Source organism: Cherax quadricarinatus, chromosome 2 (assembly GCF_038502225.1).
Source record: "Cherax quadricarinatus isolate ZL_2023a chromosome 2, ASM3850222v1, whole genome shotgun sequence".
In the NCBI taxonomy this organism is placed as follows: domain Eukaryota; kingdom Metazoa; phylum Arthropoda; class Malacostraca; order Decapoda; family Parastacidae; genus Cherax; species Cherax quadricarinatus.
This window is the reverse complement of record NC_091293.1, coordinates 81187594-81201061: the sequence shown is the minus strand read 5'-3', so window position 1 is coordinate 81201061 and position 13468 is coordinate 81187594. Positions and strand designations below refer to the sequence as shown.

The window sequence follows — 13468 nt, the reverse complement described above, 5'->3', positions numbered from 1 at the left end:
AACACCATTGTGTATGAAAACATGTTTCAAAGAGTTCCACAAGCTGCAGAACTTCTAGGAATATGTTCGGTCACTATACATTGGTATATATATTATAGAACAATAGTATAAAAAAAATTTTGTATTTGTTTTTGTAAACAAGTTTTGTAAACAATATTGATAATTATGTTTGTGTGCTTATTGTGTTGTATACAATGAGTGTATATATATGTACATTGCACCTTACTTTGGCCTCATAGGCCACATAAGTTATGTGAAAAAATAAAATAGTAAAAAAAAAAAAAAAAAAAACTTCAAATACAAGTAAACTAAAGTTTACCGGGTGAGCGGCAGTCGCCGCTGTTGCCATACGTGGTTCATTTTCTGCAAACTTCACAGCTCTATATCTCGGTAAGTACTGATGGCAAAAAAAAAAAAATTGGACTAAAACACTCAGAAAAATAATCTTAACATTTTCATAAGAAAAAATAATTTTTTTTCGAATGCAGTGGACCCCTGCATACCGATTTTAATCCATGCAAGAGGGCTCATTGGTATGCGAAATAATCGGTATGCGAATGAATTTTCCCCATAAGAAATAATGGAAATCAAATTAATCCGTGCAAGACACCCAAAAGTATGAAAAAAAAATTTTTACCACATGAAATATACATTTTCCTACACACAAAGAGAAGGATACATGCACAGTAGTAGAGTAGTACATGCACAATATATATTGTGCATGTACTAGTCTACTAAATGAAGAATAAATGACACTTACCTTTATTGAAGATGCAGCAATGACTGATGAGACACTGTGTCCTGGGAGTGCCTTTTCCTCCTGAGTACTGTAGGTCCTGTTTGGTATTTTCTTCCAGAACAGGCCTTATCACACTGTGTATGTCACTACGATTCTTAAATCTCTCAAATCAACCTTTGCTGGCTTTAAATTCACCAATATGAGCACTAGTTCCAGGCATTTTTCCCTGTTCACCTGGGTGTTAGTCGACTGGTGTGGGTTGCATCCTGGGAGACAAGATTAAGGACCCCAATGGAAATAAGTTAGACAGTCTTCGATGACACTGACTTTTTTGGGTTATCCTGGGTGGCAAATCCTCTGGGGTTAATTGTTTCTTGGTATATTCTCAATAAGCCACACCAACAACAGTGCTACAGCAGCAGCAGACGATGCTACAGCAGCAGCAGACGATGCTACAGCAGCAGCAGACGATGCTACAGCAGCAGCAGACGATGCTACAGCAGCAGCAGACGATGCTACAGCAGCAGCAGCAGCAGACGATGCTACAGCAGCAGCAGACGATGCTACAGCAGCAGCTGACAGTGCTACAGCAGCAGCAGACGATGCTACAGCAGCAGCAGACGATGCTACAGCAGCAGCAGACGATGCTACAGCAGCAGCAGCAGCTGACAGTGCAGCAGCAGCAGCTGTACCACCAATAGTAGCGATGGTTGATTGGGGTTTATTATACAACCTGGCCAGCTCGGAGACACGCACTCCACTTTCATTCTTATCAATGATCTTTTTCTTCATCTCTATAGTAATTCTCACCCTTATTGCTGTAGGGTTGGCACTAGAAGCTTTCTTGGGGCCCATGGTCACTTATTTTCCAGATAAAATCACCAAAAACACTGTAATAATATGAAATGTTACGATTGTATGCTTGGATGCTACCGCGGAGGCTGGCTGGTAAACAATGCCACCGGCGGAACATGTGAGGCTGGCTAAGGCGCACATTGGACGCGTCTCGGACGAACAGCGGTGAGCGGGTTTTTAAGCGGTATGCGAGGCAAAATTTTAGCGATTAAAGCAAGCGGTATGCGGATTAATCGTTATGTGATGCCAACGGTATGCGGGGGTCCACTGTATTTTGCAACATAGAATGACAGTTTCAGAAAGGGGCCTGCGACAGTCAAAGGGTTAAAGTTTTGACTGATGTCCGCCTGGAGCCTTGCAGTGTCTTCAATGGAGGATACTGTCATGCAAATTCAGGTGTCATCTGCAAAGGAAGACATGGCACTGTGGCTCATATCCCTGCCTATGCCCAGTATGAGGATGAACAAGATGGGAGCAAGTACTGTGCCTTGTGGAACAGAGCTTTTCACCATAGCTGCCTCAGACTTTACTCTCTTGTCTACTACTATTTGTGTTCTACTTGTTACGAAATTATAGATCCATCTGCCAACTTTTCCTGTTACTCCTTTATCACGCATTGCATTTTGCGTGCTATTACACCATGGTCACACTTGCCAAAGGCTTTTGCAAAGTCTGTGTATATTACATCTGCATTCTGTTTGTCTTCTAAAGCATCTAGGACCTTGTCGTAGTGGTCCAGTAGTTAGAACAGACAGGAGCGTCCTGCTCTAAACCCATGCTGCCCTGGGTTGTGTAAATGATGGGTATCTAGATGGTGTGGAGTTACTAAAAGTATTAGTCAGGGGGCTGAAGAGGGACTGTTGATGTGGTTTGCTCATTTAGAGAGAATGGAACAAAGAATGACTTGGAGAGAGTATAAATCTGCAGGGGAAGGAAGGCAGGGTAGGGGCCATCCCTGAAAAGGTTGGAGAGAGGGGGGGTAAAGGAGGTTTTGTGGGTGAGTGGCTTGGGCTTCCAGCAAGCGTGTGTGAGCATGTTAGATAGGAGTGAATGGAGATGAATTGTTTTTGGGACCTGATGAGCTGTTGGAGTATCAGCAGGGTAATATTTTGTGAAGAGATTCAAGGAAACCAGTTAGCCAGACTTGAGTCCTGGAAATGGGAAGTACAGTGCCTGCACTTTAAAGGAGGGGGTTTGGGATATTGGTAGTTTGGAGGGACTTCCAAACTGTTGTTTCCAAGCACCTCTGCAAAGAGAGTGATTATGTATGAGTTATGGTGAAAGTGTTGAATGATGAAAGTTTTTTCTTTTTTTGGGGGGTCACCCTGCCTTGGTGGGACATAACCGACATGTTAAAAAAAAAAAAAAGATAGACTAAAGTGACCTGCACTTATTAAAAATAACCTAATGATTGCTTGAGGTCTGAATGTGAACTTTAGACATGCTTCCAGAAGCAGTCTTTCTTAATAATGTGGTCTCTTCTCATCTCTTCTCTTCTGCTATTAGCTATTTCAAGATTATTGACCCACGTTTTCCTAGTTGAAGCAAATAAGAACAAATTTAATGGCATCACTAAATGAAACATAAGCAGTGGCAAAAGATCAGCCCAGTTCTCGAACCTTTGTAATCATGAATATTACTAAAATTCCTTTTGACAAGATAGTTTTAAAACAATATGAGACATTAACTGGGAAGGGAAACTAACACACAAAAGGAGAACACAAACATGAGAGTATTGACAAAGATCCTGAATATCACCACTATTCACTTGCCTTTAAAACAAAACAATTTATACAGACTAAACAATCCCTGAGGAATTGGAAAGATGTGCACCACCTGATTATCTTTAAATAAAGATGTTTGGCCAACCAGCAACTTTATCAATTCAATATAGAGTATGTGAAGACATTTGAAGTTGAGATAACAAGTCCCTCAACTCAGGAGCTGGTGTTAAGTGCCTTAGTCTTGATTCTGAAGCATGGGCAGGAAAATGGACCTATTATACATAGATTGTAAACCTATACTACAGTCACAGTTAATGTACATTCAGATAATATTTGCTGAATATAGATAATAACCTCCTTGTCTTGGGAGATTCCTTGTTGCTGGCAAGGGGCTCTTGATCCAAGATATTGGACCTGACGTCCCTTTCTATTGATTGAACCTGTATGACTCCCATTCTCCCAGGTGCTGTATGACCCCTAGGGGTTTAGCACTTCCCCATGAATATAATAATCTTAATGATGATAATAATAGTCCTATCTGAAGAATTTTTATGAAACTTTAAAATTTCCTTATACTGTAATAATGGTCAATGTAATTATATTTCTCAAAATCTGCTTAACAAAATAATACTTTACATACTGTCTGTATTAAACTGTCAACATATTGAGGTATTGCTGTATTTCAGGTGTGGTTCCATGGAGAATGGTGTGCAACTCGTGGGCGAAATTGTTATAACACAAGATTGACTAAGGAAGGTGGTTGCTGTGTTTGGTACAATGAGCCACAGGTTAGTTCTGATGAACAGTAATAAGTCTTTGTTTTTGCAGATTTTGTCATGTTCACTAGGCACTAAAACAGTACAGGTCCGCCATCACAAATCTGGCAATCAGTTATTCGGTTCCTTCAGTTATTCAGCACTAATTTTGGCTAGCATAATTTCAAATTTCCAGGGTCGCCACACCAACCTGCTGGTACTGTTTGGTGGCGCTACTTGCTGCATAAGTCATTCCAATTTCTTTTTCTCCATTTATTGTTTTAACCTGCTTACTTTTAGCCCTAGCCATTGTTCCAATGAATAAAAAAAATGCTTCTCATTATGTAAAGCACCTACACAGTACATTATCCATTAAAGATAAGGTGGCTTTGAAGCCGCTGTCAGTTGTCATGAGCTCAGTCTCATGAAGCAGGAGAGTATGCTTTATTATTACGCTAATATCAACACTACAGCTTATTTGCCTATCACAATTGATCTAATATGACATAAGAAACAATATAAATAACATAAAACATGTTAAATACTCCAGAATGAATAATATTTGGCATAACACTGAGCAGTTCAACGGAGGTATGGAGAGGACATGGTAAACAAATACCATTCTCCTATCCTTGTCTTGGTGGCTTATATTAGAGAAAACGGAGTATAGCACAGGGCTAACTATGATATACACTCATACTCCACCATAAACATGAAACAAAAAAGTTATTTTCTCTGTAGATTATCACACATAGCAGCATATGTGTAGAGAATCTAGTATAACCCAAAAAAAGTCAACATGGCTTATTTTTAGTACCTGGCTTGGATTAGCCATATATGATTTTTGGTAAATATTCGATTCCCAGCCAGGGTAGAAACATTAGGCGTGTTTCTTTACACCTGTTGTCTATATTTACCCATCAGTAAATGGGTACCTGGGTGTTAGTCGACTAGTGTGGGTGTTATCCTGGGACACTGACCTAATTTTCTTGAAATACTCAGCATAACAAGTGCCTTTCTATACAGTAGTATGTCACTCGTATTGTAGATAGAGACCCTCGTATTGTAGATAGTCTTAATGACCCTCGTGTAGTAGATAGTCTTTTTGGTATGATAATAAGATGTTATCTTCATTATAGAATAAAAAAATATTATAACATTTATATTATAATAATAAGGTAAAAGGACCCCAATGGAAATAAGTCACTGTGTCTGACTTTTTTGGGTTATCCCAGGTTCTCTACACACATGCTGCTATGTATGATAATTCTATGTAACTGTATTTGTGTATACCTGAATAAACTTACTGATATCAGCTAGGTCTGTATACCTTGTACATGTATGTGTAGTAAATAAAGATATTATTATTATTATTTTCTCAGTTGTTTGATGGGTTATCTTATTCAAACTTGGGCAATGTATGATGGAAAGATACTTCTTCACGTACACCAAAAATGAAAGAAATCAGACCATAAATAGCGGAGTTCACTTCGCAGCCATTAGCGGCCGCTTAGCGGTATATTTTTGTATGGTTGTTACGGTTGTATTCTCATTTTTTTCGGTCTCATTTGATAGAGTGAAAGATATATTACAGAAATAGATATGATTTTGATTGCTTTCATGACGAAAAGTACCTTGAAATTGCGCTCACAGTAGCGAAAATGTTCTATTCTTTAGCGAAGCTCAAGAGTAAACAAATGGCATCACCGTCCAATACCTGTCCGCCTGCCAGTCCAGTACGCAGTCAAGAATGGGTTGACATTATTTATACAATTATTACAATAATGCAGTAGTCTGCATAACAGTAAATCTTCTATTTTTTTTTTTTTTTTTTTTTTATGAATAAAAATTCCAAATGATAAGCAAGAGTAATATAAGAAGGGTCTGGAGCTGTGACTAATGAACAGAGAAAATGTTATTTTAGTGCCAGGAATGTCTACATTGTTTATTCTGGATCCTATTTTGAAATTGGCATCTGTTGAAATTTGTGTGAAATCTGCCAAATTGCCAATTTCTGACCACTTTATTGGGTAGTTGACATAAGTGAATGGGTGGTTTCTTGTACTCAGTTGACAGACTAGAAGTAAATAAGTTTATTCAGATATACACAAATACAGTTACATAGATTATCATACATAGCAGCGTATGTATAGAGAACCTAGGATAACCCAGAAAAGTCCAAGTGACTTATTTCTAGTACCTGGCTTGGGCTTGCCATATATAATTTTTGGTAAATATTTTTTTTTCTCGGTTGTTTGTTGGGCTATCTCATTGAAACTTGGGCAGTGTATGATAGAAAGATGCTTCTTAACATACAACAAAAATAAAAATGACGGACGATAAATAAGGGAGTTCACTTCTCAGCCATTAGCTGCCTCTTTGCAGTATATTTTCGTATGGTTTTTATGGTTGTATTCTCATTTTTTGGACTCATTTGATATAATGGAAGATATATTACAGAAATAGACATGATTCTGATTGCTTTCATGACGAAAAGTACGTACCTTGAAATTGAGCTCAAAGTAGCGGAAATGTTCGATTTTTGCCAATGTTCAATGAACTGTGTAAGTCAAGTTGGTTAATTTTATTAAGTGTATTCTAACTTAACCACTCTGTAATTCAGCAAACTCAGTAATCCGGCACACTACAGGTCCCAGTGATGCCGGATTTGTGATGGAGGACCTGTACTTATTTTAAGTGTGGGGAGAAATGTAAGATATTTGGTCTGATCCCCTAAAAAACTTCTGTTTGGTTCCTGGTGTAAAAAAAATTGTTCTTAATTAATGTATTGTAATTTTAATAATTACAATTTGCTCAAGGTTGGCTTGAATTTTCACCATAACACAGATGTCAGACAACATGGAAAGATTCTTCAATTTATATTTGAAGATTTTTAAAGGTTTCTCTAACAGAAATATATATTAGCTGCTATTTATTGCTTAACATAAGGTGATGAGAATATCAAATGATTTAGATAAAGAAAAATCGGATATCAGATTGGGGAGGAGTATGGAAGAAGTGAATGTTTTCAGATATTTGGGAGTTGACGTGTCAGCGAATGGATTTATGAAGGATGAGGTTAATCATAGAATTGATGAAGGAAAAAAGGTGATTGGTGCATTGAGGTATATGTGGAGGCAAAAAATGTTATCTATGGAGGCAAAGAAGGGAATGTATGAAAGTACAGTGGACCCTCAACCAGCGATATTAATCCGTTCCTGAGAGCTCATCGTTAATCGAAATAGTTGTTAATAAAGTTAATTTTCCCCATAAGAAATAATGGACATCAAATTAATCCGTGCAAGACACCCCAAAGTATTGAAAAAAAAAAAAATTACCACATGAAATGTTAATTTTAATACACACAAACTGAAGAAGACATGCACAGTTACATGACACTTACCTTTATTGAAGATCTGGTGATGATTGATGGGATGGGAGGAGGGGAGACTGTTGATCTTCTTAGTGTTTAGAAGGGGAATCCCCTTCCATTAGCAATTGAGGTAGCAAGTCTTTTTCTGGGGTTACTTCCCTTCTTCTTTTAATGCCACTAGGACCAGCTTCAGAGTCACTGGACTTCTGTCGCACAACATATCTGTCCATAGATACCTGTACCTCTCGTTCCTTTATGACTTTCCTAAAGTGGTTCACAACATTGTCAGTGTACAGGTTGCCAACACGGCTTGCAGTAACTGTGTCAGGGTGATTTTCATCAAAAAAGGTTTGCACTTCAAACCACTTTGCACACATTTCCTTGTTCAGGTTTCAGTCCTTCACTGTCTATGTACTCCTTGAATTCCTGCACATACTTTTCAGCTGCTTTGTGGTCCAAACTTGCAGCCTCTCCATGCCTTATCACACTATGAATGCCACTACGCTTCTTAAATCTCTCAAACCACCTTTGCTGGCCTTAAATTCACTCACATCACTAGTTGCTGGCATTTTTTTAATTAAATCGTCATGCAACTTCCTAGCCTTTTCACATATGATCGCTTGAGAGGTGCTATCTGTTTCTCGTTTATCCACACCAATAAGAGTCTCTCAACATCTTCTATCGCTTGCGATCTCAGTTTCGAAAACTTAGTTGCACCTTTGGCAAAAACAGCTTCCTTGATTGCCGTTTTCTTGCCCACAATAGTAGCGATGGTTGATTGAGGTTTACTATACAACCTGACCAGCTCAGAGACACGCACTCCACTTTCATACTTAGCAATGATCTCTTTCTTCATCTCCATAGTAATTCTCACCCTTTTTGCTGTAGGGTTGGCACTAGAAGCTTTCTTGGGGCCCATGGTGACTTACTTTGCAGGTGCAGTCACTACAAAGGCTGTGGTAATATGAAATGTTCCAGTTGTATGTTTGGAAGCGACCGCAGTGGCTGGCTGGCTTGTAAACACTGGCACCCATGGGACAAGTGAGGCACGCTCAGGCCAAAGTGGACGCGTCTCGAACGGAACGAATAGTGTTGGTCGGGTTTTTAAGCACTAGTCAAGGCAAAATTTTTGCGTTAAAATGTATCGCTAGTCAGATTTATCGTTAATCGATGCCATCGCTGGTTGAGGGTCTACTGTATAGTAGTACCAACACTCTTATATGGGTGTGAGGCTTAGGTTGTAAATGCTGCAGCGAGGAGGTGGTTGGAGACAGTGGAGATGTCCTGTCTAAGGGCAATGTGTGGTGTAAATATTATGCAGAAAATTCGAAGTGTGGAAATTAGGAGAAGGTGTGGAGTTAATAAAAGTATTAGTCAGAGGGCTGAAGAGGGCTTGTTGAGGTGGTTTGGTCATTTAGAGAGAATGGATCAAAGTAGAATGACATGGAGAGCGTATAAATCTGTAGGGGAAGGAAGGTGGGGTAGGGGTCGTCCTCGAAAAGGTTGGAGGGAGGGGGTAAAGGAGGTGTTGTGGGCGAGGGGTTTGGACTTCCAGCAAGCGTGCGCGAGCGTGTTAGATAGGAGTGAATGGAGACAAATGGTATTCGGGACCTGACGAGCTGTTGGAGTGTGAGCAGGGTAATATTTAGTGAAGGGATTCAGGGAAACCGGTTATTTTATATAACCGGACTTGAGTCCTGGAAATGGGAAGTACAATGCCTGCACTTTAAAGGAGGGGTTTGGGATATTGGCAGTTTGGAGGGATATATTGTGTATTTTTTATACGTATATACTTTTAAACTGTTGTATTCTGGGCACCTCTTCAAAAACAGTGATTATGTGTGAGTGAGGTGAAAGTGTTGAATGATGTTGAAAGTATTTTCTTTTTGGGGATTTTCTTTCTTTTTGGGTCACCCTGCCTCGGCGGGAGATGGCCGACTTGTTGAAAAAAAAAAAAAACTAGAAACTTTCAAAATTTGTAAAAGTTGTCCATTATAATTTAATGGGCGAGGGACTTGGACTTCAAGCAAGCATGTGTGAGTGTGTTCAATAAAACTGAATGGAGACGAATATTTTTTGGGACTTGACGAGCTGTTGGAATGTGAGCAGGGTAATATTTTGTGAAGGGATTCAGGGAGACTTGTTAGCTGGACTTGAGTCCTGGAAATGGGAAGTACAATGCCTGCACTTTAAAGGAGGTGTTTAGGATATTGGCAGTTTGGAGGGACATCTAAACTGTTGCATCTGAGCACCTCTGCAAAGACAGTGATTATGTATGAGGTGTTAAGGTGTTATATTAAGGTGTTAAGCTTCATGTTGGTAAACAGTGCAAAGCTGCAGCATGAGAATGGAGCCTTTTATACTTCCAGAGATGAGGAACAGAAAATGGTAAAGATGTTACAGGTGATGAGATGTTGAAGTTGCAGGTCTTTTGTAACAAGAGACTGACTGTTGTTGCAGTGTCAAACATATGTCAGTATAATAATGGTGAAGTGCAAAGTAAGAGCAAGGTAAGCTCACGTAGTTCATGGTTACTTCAGGGTGTAACCATTACGTTTGAAGCTCTGGACAAAAATTTTGAAATACTGTGGAATTTTGATGCATTGGTGACAAAAACATGCTAGTTGAGTTCATAAGGAGCTACACAGCAGACCTGTCAAGACATCACTCTGAAGATCAGCATCTTTCATGTAAAACACAGTGGCCAGTGCCAACAAGGAATTTTTTTTTCAAATGACTAATCATGAGTCAGCTATGAAAATATCAATAAAACTGTTAATCATTTTACTTCTAAGGTATTTTCTAGAAAACAATGACATTAGTGAAATGGTGTAATTAAAAAAAAAGTACACAGGCATTGCATCTTAGAAAGAAAAACAAAATATACAAGTAACTACAGATGCCAGAAATGCCCACTGTAAGTCAAATCAAATTTCAGGAATTAGTCATCTGAAGAGAAACAGAAGAAAGATAATTGTGGAAACCAGCAGTAATACAGGTTGGCCATCACTAATCTGGCAGTCAGTCATCCAGTTCCATCAGTAATCCAGCACTAATTTCGGCTAGCATAATTTCAAATTTCCGGGGTTGCCACATCAATCTGCCACTACTGTTTGGTAGCACTACTTACTGCATAAGTCATTCCAATTTCTTTTTTTTCCATTTATTGTTATAACGTGCTCACTTTTAGCTGTAGACATGGTTCCAAAAAATAAAAGAAACGCTTCTCATTGTGTAAAGCACATACACCGTACATTGTCAGCTATGAAAATATCAATAAAACTGTTAATCATTTTACTTCTAAGGTATTTTCTAGAAAACAATGACATTAGTGAAGCCACTGTCGGCTGCCATGAGCTCACCTCACTCGGATAACCTGTGTGCACTAAAAAAATCCTGCAGCAAGCAGTGCATAATGAGAAAAAACTGTGACTGTGTTTTTGGTATAAAACTGACTTTATGGTGTATTTTTGTATAGTTTTTATGGTTGTATTCTTGTTTTCTTGATCTTATTTGATAGAATGGAAGATATATTACAGAAATAGATATGATTTTGATTTGTTTCACAAAAGAAAGTACCTTGAAATTGAGCTCAGACCAGCAGAAATGTTCAATTTTCACTGATATTCAAGAGTAAAGAAATGATGTCACCGTCCAATATGTGTCCAAATGGCCAGTCTGATATGCAGTCATGAATGGCTTGACATTTTTTGTACAATTATTACAGTAATGCAGTAGTCTACATAACAGTAAATCTTTTTTTGTGTGTGAATAAAAATTCAAAATGGAAAGAAAGTGTAATATAAGAGAGGACTGGAGACATGACTAATGAACAGAGAAAATGTTATTTTAGTGTGCCAGGAATGTCTGCATTGTTTATTCTGGACCCTATTTTGAAATTGGCATCTCTTGGAATTTGTGTGAAATTGTCCAAATTACCAATTTCTGACCACATTAATGGGTAGCTGAAATAGGTAAATAGGCGGTTTCTTGTACATACTCAGTCGACAGAATAGAAGGAATACTAGCGAAATAACTGAGTTTGGTTGACTGGAACAGTGGAATGGGCCAAAATTAGGGTGTAAAGTGGGTGAAATTGCCGATGCATAAATATCGTCATTGGGTTAAGTGTATTCTAACCTAACCATTCGGTAATCTGGCAAAATCACTAATCCGGCACCCTACAGATCCCATTGGAGCTGGATCAGGGATGGTCAACTTGTAGTTATTTGATGAAAAACCACAGTGAAATGAATGAGGTATCAGGTTATACCAAAGTATTCATGCATACCAGGACTTGCTATACCAAATGAGGCATTACATTATACCAGAGTATACCTGCACACCAGGACTTGCTATAACAAATGAGATATTTCATTAAACCAGAGTATACCTTCACACCAGGACTTGCTATACTAAATGAGGTATTACGTTATACCTGAGTATACAGTAGACCCTCATATTACACAGATTTATTTGGCATGTTTTGGTTATTACACTATTGAAAAATTGTTGCATAATTTTATACAACACTTAGTAAAATTAACACAGTTTGGTTTGTGGGAGGGAAAAACCATTTGGTTTTGTTACCTTAGAAAAAAGATTTTGTCATTTCATAAGATTTCTTCTTTTTTTTTTTTTATCTTGAGAGCAAATACGAGATCATTTTCTCAACCCTGAAAGAGTTAAAATAGTTACTGAGAGGTGTTTATTTGGATGATTTTTATGCTTTTGTTGGCTGTTTCTTGGTATCATTTGATAGAATGGAAGACGTACTACTGAACAGAGATGATCTTGATTGGTCTCAGTACCGAAAGTAGATTATCGCTGAGATCAAAGTAGCGAAAATGTTTGGGTTTTTAATAGGTCTTATTCAATTATTGGGACACTATAAACCATAACCAATCATTCCTGGTTATATTTTATCAGAGAAATACAATATATCTTCAATTTTTATGTGAAAAAGAATTCGGAATGAACAGTAAGTTCATTTTGATGACCAATACAGTGGACCCCCGCATAGCGATATTAATCCGTGCAAGAGAGCTCATTGTTATGCGAAATTATCGTTATGCGAATGAATTTTCCCCATAAGAAATAATGGAAATCCACTTAATCCGTGCAAGACACCCAAAAGTATGAAAAAAAAATTTTACCACATGAAATATACATTTTCCTACACACAAAGAGAAGGATACATGCACAATAGTAGAGTAGTACATGCACAATATATATTGTGCATGTACTACTCTACTAAATGAAGAATAAATGACACTTACCTTTATTGAAGATGCAGCAATGACTGATGAGACACTGTGTCCTGGGAGTGCCTTTTCCTCCTGAGTACTGTAGGTCCTGTTTGGCATTTTCTTCCAGAACAGGCCTTATCACACTGTGTATGCCACTACGATTTTTAAATCTCTCAAACCAACCTTTGCTGGCTTTAAATTCACCAATATGAGCACTAGTTCCAGGCATTTTTCCCTGTTCACCTGGGTGTTAGTCGACTGGTGTGGGTTGCATCCTGGGAGACAAGATTAAGGACCCCAATGGAAATAAGTTAGACAGTCTTCGATGACACTGACTTTTTTGGGTTATCCTGGGTGGCAAATCCTCTGGGGTTAATTGTTTCTTGGTATTCTCAATAAGCCACACCAACAACGGTGCTACAGCAGCAGCTGACAGTGCTACAGCAGCAGCAGCAGCAGCAGCTGATGGTGGTACAGCAGCAGCAGCAGCTGACAGTGCTACAGCAGCAGCAGACGATGCTACAGCAGCAGCAGATGATGCTACAGCAGCAGCAGACGGTACTACAGCAGCAGCAGACGGTACTACAGCAGCAGCAGCAGCTGACGGTGGTACAACAGCAGCAGCAGCAGCTGACGGTGGTACAACAGCAGCAGCAGCTGACAGTGCTACAGCAGCAGCAGACGGTACTACAGCAGCAGCAGCAGCTGACGGTGGTACAACAGCAGCAGCAGCAGCTGACGGTAGTACAACAGCAGCAGCAGCTGACGGTGCT

At 38.9% G+C, this 13468-nt stretch overlaps 1 protein-coding gene across 1 annotated transcript in view; it reads left to right on the top strand.

The window, feature by feature from the left end:
* Ddx1 (ATP-dependent RNA helicase Ddx1) overlaps positions 1-13468 on the top strand; it is a 100900-nt gene that overhangs the window by 67164 nt on the left and 20268 nt on the right. Inside the window, exon 8 of the mRNA XM_070089352.1 lies at positions 4005-4106. Coding sequence (XP_069945453.1) covers positions 4005-4106 — 102 coding nt within the window. The remainder of the gene's footprint in view (positions 1-4004; positions 4107-13468) is intronic.